This window comes from Heteronotia binoei, chromosome 6 (assembly GCF_032191835.1).
Source record: "Heteronotia binoei isolate CCM8104 ecotype False Entrance Well chromosome 6, APGP_CSIRO_Hbin_v1, whole genome shotgun sequence".
In the NCBI taxonomy this organism is placed as follows: Eukaryota; Metazoa; Chordata; class Lepidosauria; order Squamata; family Gekkonidae; genus Heteronotia; species Heteronotia binoei.
The window spans coordinates 73,807,595-73,819,684 of NC_083228.1; the positions used below are offsets into that span (position 1 = coordinate 73,807,595).

At 42.6% G+C, this 12,090-nt stretch overlaps 1 protein-coding gene across 8 annotated transcripts in view; it reads left to right on the plus strand.

Annotated features, from left to right (window-relative positions):
- The window catches only part of SH3PXD2A (SH3 and PX domains 2A), a 378,650-nt gene that overhangs the window by 327,446 nt on the left and 39,114 nt on the right, over nucleotides 1–12,090 (plus strand). For 6 of the 8 annotated variants that reach the window (XM_060241731.1, XM_060241732.1, XM_060241736.1 and 3 more), the window contains one exon: nucleotides 2,881–2,964. The exons of the other annotated variants lie outside the window; for them this stretch is intronic. In XM_060241731.1, coding sequence (XP_060097714.1) covers nucleotides 2,881–2,964 — 84 coding nt within the window. The remainder of the gene's footprint in view (nucleotides 1–2,880; nucleotides 2,965–12,090) is intronic. 8 annotated transcript variants of the gene reach the window in all.

Here is a 12,090-nt window from a genome sequence, read left to right on the forward strand (position 1 = left end):
ATCCATAGTTAGAAGCCAGTCCAAGGGTCACATGGGTGAGGCAGGATCCAGAACTGTGGTTGCAGAGTCAGTAATATATTCACTTGTTGCTTCCACACCTGACAGCCTTCCTTGGCTGGTTTTCATAGGCATATGTGTTAGGATCCAATTTGCAGCCAGTTGCTCAGGAGTAATTCTGCAAGTACTCAAGCAGCTCTGCAGTCTCTCCTGTAGTTCTTCTCATAGCCCACAATGTTCAAAAGCTGTGGATGATGCTGGAGGGCTGGAAACTATCAACTTAGTTTCACCTGCAGACTCAGGTCTGGAGGTGGCTCTGTTGGCTGTGAATCCTGATCAGCCTTTTCTTCCTCCTGCTTGCTGGCTTCTGCTGGCTTAGAGCTAGCTATGGTTCCTTTTCTCCTGAGGAGTCCTCAATGAGCCCGGACTGACCCATGTCACCTGTGTGGTTCTGTAGTGTAGTGAACACCAGTCGAAGGAGAGGTGGCAAACCACTAAGCCAAGGCTGCCAAACATAAAGGCTGGGGGCCTTGTCAGTCCCTTTTGTGGTTTTCAGTGCAGCTTATGGCATTCCAAGTGAATGACTGAACTGGTGACCTTTTCAGGGCAAGGGGAATGAACCAATCACTATTGTGACTGAGCACAGAAGTGGTTTTCCCCTCTTCTATTAAGATACCTGGGCAGGTGACAAAGATTGTCTTTTTGGGAGTGCTCTGCAGTTTGTCAGACAAGGAGCAGGAGCATGACTTGTAACCAACGGAGGAAGGTTCCTTGTTGACAGGAAAGAGAACCTTTGAGGGGGAAAGGAGCAACTGTTCTGGTAGATGAAAGGAGTTCTGCAAAGTAAGTAAGTGATGCTGAGACCAATAACAGAGGACTGGCAGTTTTTGGTGAGAAGAGAATTTGAATCTGTGGAAAGATTTGGACTAGAGTAACAAGTGGGTTTTGGTACCTGTGGTAAAAAGTGACCACTGGGGGCTTGGCCCTTCAATCCATTTGAGTTGTAAGTGCCTGTTGTAGGCCATATTTCTGGATCCCCTTGACAATTGTTCCAACTCACTATGCCATCTCAAGGACTCTGCATTAAGGTCACCTGCATTCCAGGCAGGTGGCAAGAGAGCCTTATATTGAAGGCAGCTAGTGCTTTAACCTATTGATTGGATTTTGGAATAACTGAGGGGAGCCCAGACTTTTTAGCATGCTCATAAAAGATCAAGGTAGTCCCCTGTGCAAGCACCAGTCATTTCTGACTCTCGGGTGGTGTCACATCATGACGTTTTCATGGCAGACTTTTTACAGAATGGTTTGCCATTGCTTTCCCCAGTCATCTACAATTTACCCCCAAGCAAGCTTGGTACTAATTTTACCAACCTCGGAAAGATGGAAGGCTGAGTCAGACTTGAGCCAGCTACCTGAACCCAGCTTCCACCGGTCATGAGCAGAGTTTGGACTGCAGTACTGCAGCATACCACTCTGCGCCATGGGGCTCATACAAGTTCACAGTCTTTGTGTGGAAATCCTTTCACTTCTTCTACTGGGAGAAGAAACTAGCAATAGTGTCAGCCAAAGGTCTTGTCATCTTGGGTCATGTCATAGAATCTGTTCTGCAACTCGTGAATGACCACATGAACTGACAAGGCTGTTAGATTCAGTTATGAATATAACTGGAAATAGGATTAGGAATGCACCCTTTGTCATGAAAACAGTGTCCTCAGTGCACAGTTATCTTAACAATCTTGTAGTCATAAATCCTCCTTTTTGTTATTTGTTTATAGTCTGTTATGAATAACCATTGTTCAGAGTATGAGACTAATTGTCAATTTTGACATAAAAGGTGAAATTCATAGATTTTAGATGTTTTGGATTTTTTTTAAGTCATTGGACAATTAATCACTTAGCACAAGATGTGCTTGCTGTAGCTTCCAAGTTAACCATATATTGGCATAATAGATAACAAATTTAGACACATCTTGCAGGTATTCTAGAAAAATTACCACTCAGTTATTATTTGAGAAGCTTGATTTCTGAAGAATTCCAGACTGTGGGTCTCCCATACTCTGGTTTCTCTTCAGATTGCATAAATCTTTCACCTCTTACTAAAGATTTCTGTGGGTCTGCCACCCCACAAACAAAAATGGGTCTTACATGATTCCAATAAACCTCCTTCCACTTGTACAAGTTTTTTTTGTGTGGAGACCTCTCGTCAATAGCAATCTAGCAGTGTCATTTGTGTATATTGGCAAGCAGAGGCCTTGTGACAGATCTGGCCTGTGTGGTGCAGCTTTGAACTGTCTCACAGCCTCAGTCATCATCTGGACTGCAAACTTTGCAAAAGCCATGAATGAACATTCATAAATCTGTGCCTTAAATCTGATCCTTAAGACCTTTCCTGGTCTGAGAGCATACAGTTCAAGTGAAGACACCATGATATTTTTGTCATTTGTATGGACTCTGATGCTTTATAAATGCTTTCTTTTACTGATATGGTGTCCTGAAGTCCACAAAATGTATCAAGGAACATACATAGAGTCCAATGATACCTTTAAGGCCAACAAAGTTTTATACAGGGTGTGAGCTTTCATGAATAAAACTTCATTGGTCTTAAAGGTGCAATTGGACTCTAACTTTGTTCTATTGCTTCAAACCAACATGGCTACCCACCTGGAAGGAACATACATGTTTGTGTGCCTGGGCCTCAAGGAGTTAACCTATTTATTGCATCTCATAAACTAATTCCAGTGTGTTATTGCATCCCATCATATTAACCCAAGGCCTGTCCTTGTAATTATCATGTTTTTGTTGAGTTTTTGTTCTTTGCCCATCCATCATTTCTCCCCCCCCCCTTTCTTCCCTCTTTTATGTTCTCATCCATTTCCAACCTAGTTTCTAAGAGACGCAAGGCTCACCTGAGGCGCCTGGACCGACGATGGACACTGGGAGGGATGGTCAACAGGCAGCAGAGTCGAGGTGAATAGCTTCCTGGGACATATCCCCTTGAAAAGCACAAAAAATGGTTGCTGCTGCTTCTCTTGCTATTTGACATTGCTAAGAATGGCTGATGTGTTATTTCACTGGCTCTTGTTTCTCCCACAATAGAAACATGCTTACATTCTGCAGAGTTGGAGGGCATTTTGATGGTATTTGCTGAGCATGTTAGAAATTGGAGCCAACAGGAAAAGATTGACTTTTCTCCAATTTTCACAAGTGATTTTTAACCTGTTTCTTAATATCGCTAAGGTAGCAACAAAAAAGACACATTTTGATCTGGTTTTTAAAATTTGATTTAAAAATCAGCTTTTAAAAAGGCTTAGAATCCCTTTTGTCAATGTTACTCATATTTTTGCAATTGAATGTTGACAGGGAAGCAGGGCCGGCTTGCTCGCTAGGCAAACTAGGCGGTTGCCTAGGGCGCCAGGAGGCAGAGGGCGGCAAATTGGGCTCCCCCCCCTCGGCGGCGCCCCAGGCAAATGCTTAGTTTGCCTTCCTCTCCCCCCCCCCCAATGCTGCCGCCGCCGCAGCCACTATCCCCTGCCAGCCCCCCTCTGGCCCGCTGCTGCGCCCCCCTGCACCCTCTCACCGGTTGCCAAGCTCTACTCGCTCTCCCATCCCCTCCCGCCCCGCTCTGCTCCACTCACAGTGAGTAAAACGAAGGCCTGCCGGCTCCTTGCAGCCCGCGCCTGCATGTTTTGTTGAGTCAAAATGTGCAAGCGCGGGCTGTGAGAAGCCGACAGGCCTTTGTTTTACTCGTGGCGAGTGGAGCAGAGCGGGGCGGGAGGGGATGCAAGAGCGAGCAGAGCTCGGCGGCAGCGGCCAGCACGGGGGGCAGGGGCTAGCGGCGAGCCAGAGGGAGTGGGGGCAGGCCGGAGGGGGCTAGCAGCGGCAGCAGCGTGGGGGGGAGGGATACATCATGCATGCAGCAAACAGGAAAGGAAGGGGAGGGAGTAGGCGGGTGGGCGCTGTGCCTCGGTGGGGCATGGAGGGGGCAGTGGGGGGGCACCTGCCTAGGGTGCCAGGAACCCATGGGTCGGCGCTGAAAGGAAGGGTCTGATCCTGTCAGCAAGGCTAGGATTTTGCTTAGAGTTGCCTGTACTGTCATCCCTGACTTGCTCACTGTCTTCACCCACATCTGATTTGTAAAGGGCCTGCATTTATCACATTATTGCCCCAGTGTATCCTTTGCTTTGCTTAGATGAGGGCTTGCTGGTGATTAGATGAGCAGCCTTGCAAGACCTGTAGAATTTGCACTGCAAAAAGTACAGTGTAGTTAAGGATTTTAGCTTACATTACCAAGGCCCTTTTACAAAATGACACTTAAGGTTTCCTACAAATATTATTTATTTTCAGGGAACAGACTTTCTTACATTTACAAAGCAGCATTTTAGAAGAGCAATGTCTCTTTTTGCTGTCTTGGAAACATACCACTATCTGAGCCTAACTGAACCACTGTACACAAAGTGATCTAGATATTATGTTCCTCATGCCGGTGAGTATATCTACAAGGTGCATGCCATTTATCTGCACAGAAAACAGATCACTGTAGGAAGTTTGTCTTTGTTACTTTATTCCACACCCATTGTTATTTCTGCAGATATTACCTCTAAATTATAATGACAACATCTGAACCGGGCATGGTTCTTTCCAGAGCGAGAATCTGAATGAGAGTGAAAATCTGGGTGGAGGGATGTACTTTTTAATCCTTGGCGAAAAGCTCCATCTCCAATGTGAGCAATATATGTCAGTGAGGAATAGAACTTGCAATAAACTAAACTTGTAGGCAATCCCTTGGCAATCCTGTGGGAAGATGGCTATCACTAGCACTGCATAGTGACTATGCCACTATTTGGTCACTATTTGTTGTTCTCGGGCTGTCTCCGAGTTTAAAAAAAAACCCCTGAAGTAGTAAAATATGAAGAAGAGTTCATTTGGGGTGAAATGACTCAAATGTCAGTGTTAAGGGCTGGAGGCTTTTTGGCTCTCAAGCACACAGTGACTTTCTGTCCTGAAGGACATTATTTCTGTGTGGGGGAGGGGGGCAAGAAAGATGACATGAAAGACTGCTGACTGAAAGGAAAGTATTTTAAAAGAGAATTCTTCTGTGGTTTGGAAGACACAGAATTTGAGCTATTGCATTTTGCTTAGGAAACCTTAATAGGATAATTCCCCAGCCTTGGTGCCTAGTCTGTCCCAAGCTTTTCAAAGGAGGATCAGGACACAGACTTGCATTCCATAACTGATACACAGAGGGTCATAAATTTAATTATGTCATAGGGTTGCTAATCCCCAGTTGGGGACAGGGGATCCCCTGGTTTGGAGGCCCTCCTTCTGTTTCAGGGTTAGCAGAAATTGCGGGGGGGGGGGGGGGGATGTCCAATGAGCACTCCATTCTACCCTATGGAGACCAGTCCCCATAGGGTATAATGGAGAATCAATCTGTAGGTATTTGGGGCGGAGGGGGCTGTTTTTTGAGGTAGAGTCACCAAATTTTCAGCATAGTACCTGGTGTCTCTCCTCAAAAAAACCTCCCTCAAGTTTCAAAAAGATTAGACTGGAGGTCCAGTTCTATGATGCCCCAAAGAAGGTGCCCCTGTCCTCCATTATTTCCAATAGAGGGAAGGCATTTAAAAGGAGCACAGTCCCTTTAAATGTGATGGACAGAACTCCCTTCAGAGTGCAATTGTGCCTGTCACAACCTTACTCCTGGCTCCACCCCCAGGGTCACCAGATATTTCCTGATTTGGGCTTGGCGACTCTAATTATGTGGAATAACCTTCCTTGCCATTATGTCACAGATAGTGATCAGGAGGACACAGAACTGGAATTTGTGAGTTTCAGTTCTTAATGTGGATCATTCTTAATATTTATTTCTGTAAAATCTGTCTAACTCACCAGAATCAAGAACTCCAAATGTCAATCCTTACCCTTTCTCCCTCCAAATGTAGGAATTCTACGAAAGGGTTGTTGCACAGAAGTTGCTCCCTCTGGTCCCTTCCTCTCTGTAGCAAACTATTTGTACATAAAAATTGGGTGACTTCCTCTATGTCACTACAAATTCCAGAGTAGGATCAAACGCTTCTTTCTGTTGACATAGGAGTCTTAACAGAAGGGGGAGGGGCGGTTGTTGAATCTAAAACAATGCTATGAAGAAAGTATGAAATCATGTGGAAGCAGCCACTTTAGGAAGCAAATGACAGCAGCTTCCATGGACTTCTCTTTCGTATGCACCAACCCCCAGATATGCAGCTGAATGAAAGAGAGAAAAAATTAAGCCTCAAAAAATGCAGTTTGACATTAGCTGCAATCTGTGGAATACACCTGGAGCAAAAATGGTTGGTAGATGTTTAAAAAAGTATTAGGTTGCAAGCAATGTTTCCTCTAAGCTGTGGAGTCTTGTGAGCAAAAACTCTACTTTGTGAGCTACTGGCATTAAAGTTGTGAGGTACGGCATAAATTAGCTTGCTCTGTGGCCATTTTTTTTCAGCTAGAACAAAAATGTGTGAGCCGGAATCTAAAAAATTGTGAGCTAGTTCACACTAACTCAGCTTAGAGGGAACACTGGTTGCAAGAGGCTGTAAGTAAAACGAAAGTACCAATTAAACTCTAGCATGAAATGGTGAAGAAGCTGATATAAAAGTAGATTAAAGACGAGTAGGGCTAAAGGGTTTCTAAGGATTCCCAGCCTGTTTGGCTGGTATTTTCAAATAGGCAGCACAGGGCTACATCTATACAATATTAGATGTTGCATTATTGTTAAATTGTAACAATGATTTACAGCTGGATAAATCACAAAGGAAAATTCAGCTGCAAAACATTGCAATGATGTATGCATACAGTCCAGGAATGACAAAGGATTTTGAGAGCTTGCTGGGGACTCAAGATGAGAAGAACAGTTATCTAAAATTTATGCATGGCAAAACCAACTTCAGTTATAGTGCAACTGCAAATGTAAAATATTTTCAAATGTTAAAATAGGCAATTGTTTATTATTTATTTATTTATTTAAAAGATTTATTAGCTGTCTTTCTTCCTTATGGAGTTCACAATTTTTTTTAATATGTATATTTTTATTATTAATACATTATCCGTTTCTCTACATGGTTTCTGATATCCATTTTACATTTACCCCCAACCCACCCCCCTTAGTCTATACATCCTTTTCTTCTTCCAGCCAGGGACAAAGGACTCGAAGCTTCCACTGAATGTCCACTCTCCTTTCTTCCTTCGCCCATTTCAGATACGTCAGCCACTTTTCTTTAATTCTTGATCTTCTTTCTTCCCATGATTCTTCTTGCAACATTATAGCGGCTATATCTGACTGGACAAAATCAAAGAGATAGTTATGCCAAGTACTTTCCTTCCATTTACTTTTATCCTTCCATCCTGCCGCTATTACCGCTTTACCCGCTGATATCATTGCTTTTAGTAAATGTTGGTTGTTCTTCCCTATTTTTTCATTCCCTAATAAACTCATCTGCATTAGTTCAAAGTTAATTCTCGGCTCTACCTGAAAGAATTTCTTTATCATTCCCACTACCATATCCCATAGTTTCTTGGCCTCAGGACACTCCCACCACATGTGGGAATACCATCCCTTTTCTTTCTTACCGTGCCAACACTTAGGGCTCAACCCAGGAAACATATTGGCTAAAGTAGCCGGAGTTCTATACCATTTAGTGAAAAATTTCAATTCCATTTCTCTAACCTTATGTATCTTAACTTTTTTTAAACCTTCCATTATCTTCTCCCCTGTTCGTTTCGTTATTTGGCCTTCTAAACTCCATGACCGTTGAAGGTAGCTTATTGCTCCTTCATTACCTAAATTCATGCTCCTATATAGGATGCCTACTAATCCTTTTTTTGTTTTACCCATTAATTTATAAAACTTTTCCATAGGTTCTTCTTCATTTAAGTTACTCTTCTCCACTTCCTTCTTAACTTTAGTATACAATCCTGTAGCCTTAAGCCAGTATTGTATTCCTACGACTTCTTGAAATTCATGTAATGGTTTTAACTTATCTAGTATTAACAAATCTTCTACCCTTCTAAATCCTTTAGCCTTAAGTAGTTCGCTCCACCTATGCTCCTTGTCTCCTTCCATCAACATTTCTAATGGCGTCCATCTAGATACCCGATTCAGCCATTTCGGTTGCCATTTCTTCCAAACATTTAGCCCATTTTTCCTTGGTCCCACGTTTAAATTAAGTTCCTTCGCCCCCATGTTCGTAAAGATGCCATGTTTTCCTACCCCATTATTAGCTTCTTTCTCAAACCTTATCCATTTCTGGTCCCCTTCCTTCTCTATTTCTAATAATGCTTTAAGCTGAAATGCTTCATAATAATTGACTATATCTGGGACTCCCCATCCAAGTTCTGATTTATGATTGTATGCCAATTTTTTTTGAAATCTAAGTTTCCTACTACCAAATATCCATTCCCTTATTTTAGTGTTCCAGTTAGTCATTTTTTGCTTATCTAACTCCAATGGTATCGTTTGAAAAAGGTACGACAACCTTGGCATCCAAAACATCGATACACTCTTTATTCTAGTGGTCAGGCTCATCGTCCTTTTCCCCCACTGCTGCATATCCCTCTCTATTTTCTCCCAGATTTTATTATAATTTCCCTCCACTATCCTGTTAATATTTTTATAAATTTCTATCCCTAGATATTTAAATTTCTTAACTCCCATCCCCATATTAGTTATCCTATTAATCTCTTTCCTTTCTTCCAAACCAACATTAAAGTACATTATTTCAGACTTTCCCATATTTATTCTTAAACCTAATACTGCTTCAAAATCTTCTAAAATAATTTTCGTTTCCCTAATGGCTTCTTTCGGGTTACATATTGTCATGATTATGTCATCTGCAAATAAATTGATTTTTATTTCCTCCTTTCCTATTCTACAGCCTTCTATTCTCCCTGAATTCCTAATCCTTTCTGCTAGTTGCTCTATCGCCATTATAAACAGGGATGGGGAAAGTGGACACCCCTGCCTCACACCTCTCTCAATTGGGAGCTGATCCGTATGTTCGTTGTTTACTCTTACCACTGCTGACCCCTCCCTATAGACCTCTTGAATGGCTTTTAAGAATAGTGGCCCAATCCCACACTTCTTCATTATGGACCATAAGAATTCATGGGACAGCGTATCAAATGCCTTGTATACATCTAATTTAAGTAAAGCAAGTTGCCCAGGACGTTTATGGTACAATACATTAAATATATTCCTTATATGGAGTTCACAATTACTTACAAACATAGATAAAACACACAGGATATATTAAAACCAATAGGGTTTGCCAATCCCCAGATGGTGGCAGGAGATCCCCTGCGTTGGAGGCCCTCCCCCCCCCCACTTTAGGGTCATCAGAAAGTGTGGGGGGGGATGTCTGCTGGCACTCCATTATTCCCTGTGGAGAATAATTCCCATAGGGTATAATAAATAATTAATCCAAGGGTACCTAAAGCTCGGGGGGGGGGGGCTGTTTTTTGATGTAACCAAATCTGCAACATAGCATTTGATGCCTCTCCTCAAAACACCCTCCAAGTTTCAAAAGGATTAGACCAGGGGTCCAATTTTGTGAGTCCCCAAAGCCCCTATCCTTTATTATTTCTAATGGAGGGAAGACATTTAAAAGATGTATGGTCCCTTTAAATGTGATGGCTGGAACTCCCTTCACAGTTCAATTATGCTTGCCACAACCTTCCACCTGGCTCCACCCCCAAAGTCCCCAGATATTTCTTGAATTGTACTTGGCAACCCTAAAACCAAACTTAAAATCTCTGCTCAGGACTGCTACTAAACTTAACCAAATGCAGTCCTAAATACAACTGCCTCCTAAAGATTGAAAGTGTTCTGAAAGAACTCAAAGTTGAACTTTTGTATCTTTTGACAAAAATATGTAATCTTTCATTGAAATCTGCCTCCGTTCCTGAGGACTGGAAGGTAGCAAATGTCACCCCCATCTTTAAAAAGGGTTCCAGAAGAGATCCGGGTAACTACAGGCCAGTCAGTCTGACTTCAATACCGGGAAAGTTGGTAGAAACCATTATCAAGGACAGAATGAGTAGGCACATTGATGAACACGAGTTATTGAGGAAAACTCAGCATGGGTTCTGTAAGGGAAGATCTTGCCTCACTAACCTGTGACATTTCTTTGAGGGGGTGAACAAACATGTGGACAAAGGAGACCTAATAGATATTGTTTACCTTGACTTCCAGAAAGCTTTTGATAAAGTTCCTCATCAAAGGCTCCTTAGTAAGCTCAAGAGTCATGGAATAAAAGGACAGGTCCTCTTGTGGATCAAAAACTGGCTAATTAATAGGAAACAGAGAGTGAGTATAAATGGGCAGTCTTTGCAGTGGAGGATGGTAAGCAGTGGAGTGCCGCAGGGCTGAGTAGTGGGTCCCATGCTCTTTAACTTGTTCATAAATGATTTGGAGTTGGGAGTGAGCAGTGAAGTGGCCAAGTTTGCAGATGACACTAAATTGTTCAGGGTGGTAAGAACCAGAGAGGATTGTGAGGAACTGCAAAGGGATCTGTTGAGGCTGGGTGAGTGGGCGTCAACGTGGCAGATGAGGTTCAATGTGGCCAAGTGCAAAGTAATGCACATTGGGGCCAAGAATCCCAGCTACAAATACAAGTTGATGGGTTGTGAACTGGCAGAGACTGACCAAGAGAGAGATCTTGGGGTCGTGGTAGATAACTCACTGAAAATGTCAAGACAGTGTGCAATTGCAATAAAAAAGGCCAACACCATCCTGGGTATTATTAGGAAGGGAATTGAAAACAAATCAGCCAGTATCATAATGCCTCTGTATAAATCAATGGTGCTGTCTCATTTGAAATACTGTGTGCAATTCTGGTCACCGCACCTCAAAAAGACTATTATAGCATTGGAAAAAGTGCAGAAAAGGGCAACTAGAATGATTACAGGTTTGGAACACTTTCCCTATGAAGAAAGGTTAAAACGCTTGGGGCTCTTTAGCTTGGAGAAACGTCGACTGCGGGGTGACATGATAGAGGTTTACAAGATTATGCATGGGATGGAGAAAGTAGAGAAAGAAGTACTTTTCTCCCTTTCTCACAATACAAGAACTAGTGGGCATTCAAGGAAATTGCTGAGCAGTCGGGTTAGAACAGATAAAAGGAAGTACTTCTTCACCCAAAGGGTGATTAACATGTGGAATTCACTGCCACAGGAGGTGGTGGTGGCTATAAGCATAGCCAGCTTCAAGAGGGGGTTAGATAAAAATATGGAGCAGAGGTCCATCAGTGGCTATTAGCCACAGTGTGTGTGTATATATATATATGTGTGTGTATATAATTTTTTGGCCACTGTGTGACACAGAGTGTTAGACTGGATGGGCCATTGGCCTGATCCAACATGGCTTCTCTTATGTTCTTATGTTCTTAAAGTGAGGAGTTCAAGTGGTACCTCCTCGGGGAAGCTGCTTCATAATTGTGGGCCTACCACTAAAAAGTCCCTCTCTTGTGTACCCACCAAACAGGCTTGTTTGATTGATGGGATAGTCAGGAACGCCTCTCCCTGTGATCTTAATTCCCAGGTAGGAACATGTGGGAGAAGATGGTCCTTTAGATAAACCAGTCTGAGGCCATGTAGGGTGTTAAAATTTTGATTGCCTACCTCTACTGGCCAAAAGCCAAGTGGAAGAACTGTGGGATGATGGAAGCCATTTGGGATTTTTATCACATATTGTTCGGTTGGACTGTGTTTTAAAACTTGAATTGTCCACAACCTTCAGGTCCTTTTAGAAGCGCTCTTTGGCCTGTTGGATGTAATACTAGTTTGGGGGCGTTTTTGAATGATAAGTGTTTGCTGTGCTTTCCCATAAATGTTGACTTGCATATATTGGATATTATAATTTTTTCTATGGTCAGCCTCAGTAGAAGACTCTCCCAAATTGCTTTTAGGTTATAAGCAGATCCATACTCACAAGTGCCAGTTCAAATTATAAAGCCCATTTGTGTGTTTGTGGTCTCCCCTTTCTACCACTGAAAAACCAAATGAGTATAATTTGGGAAATGTTACAATATTTTGCTGTGAAAGCACTCTGCAAAGGGAAACTTT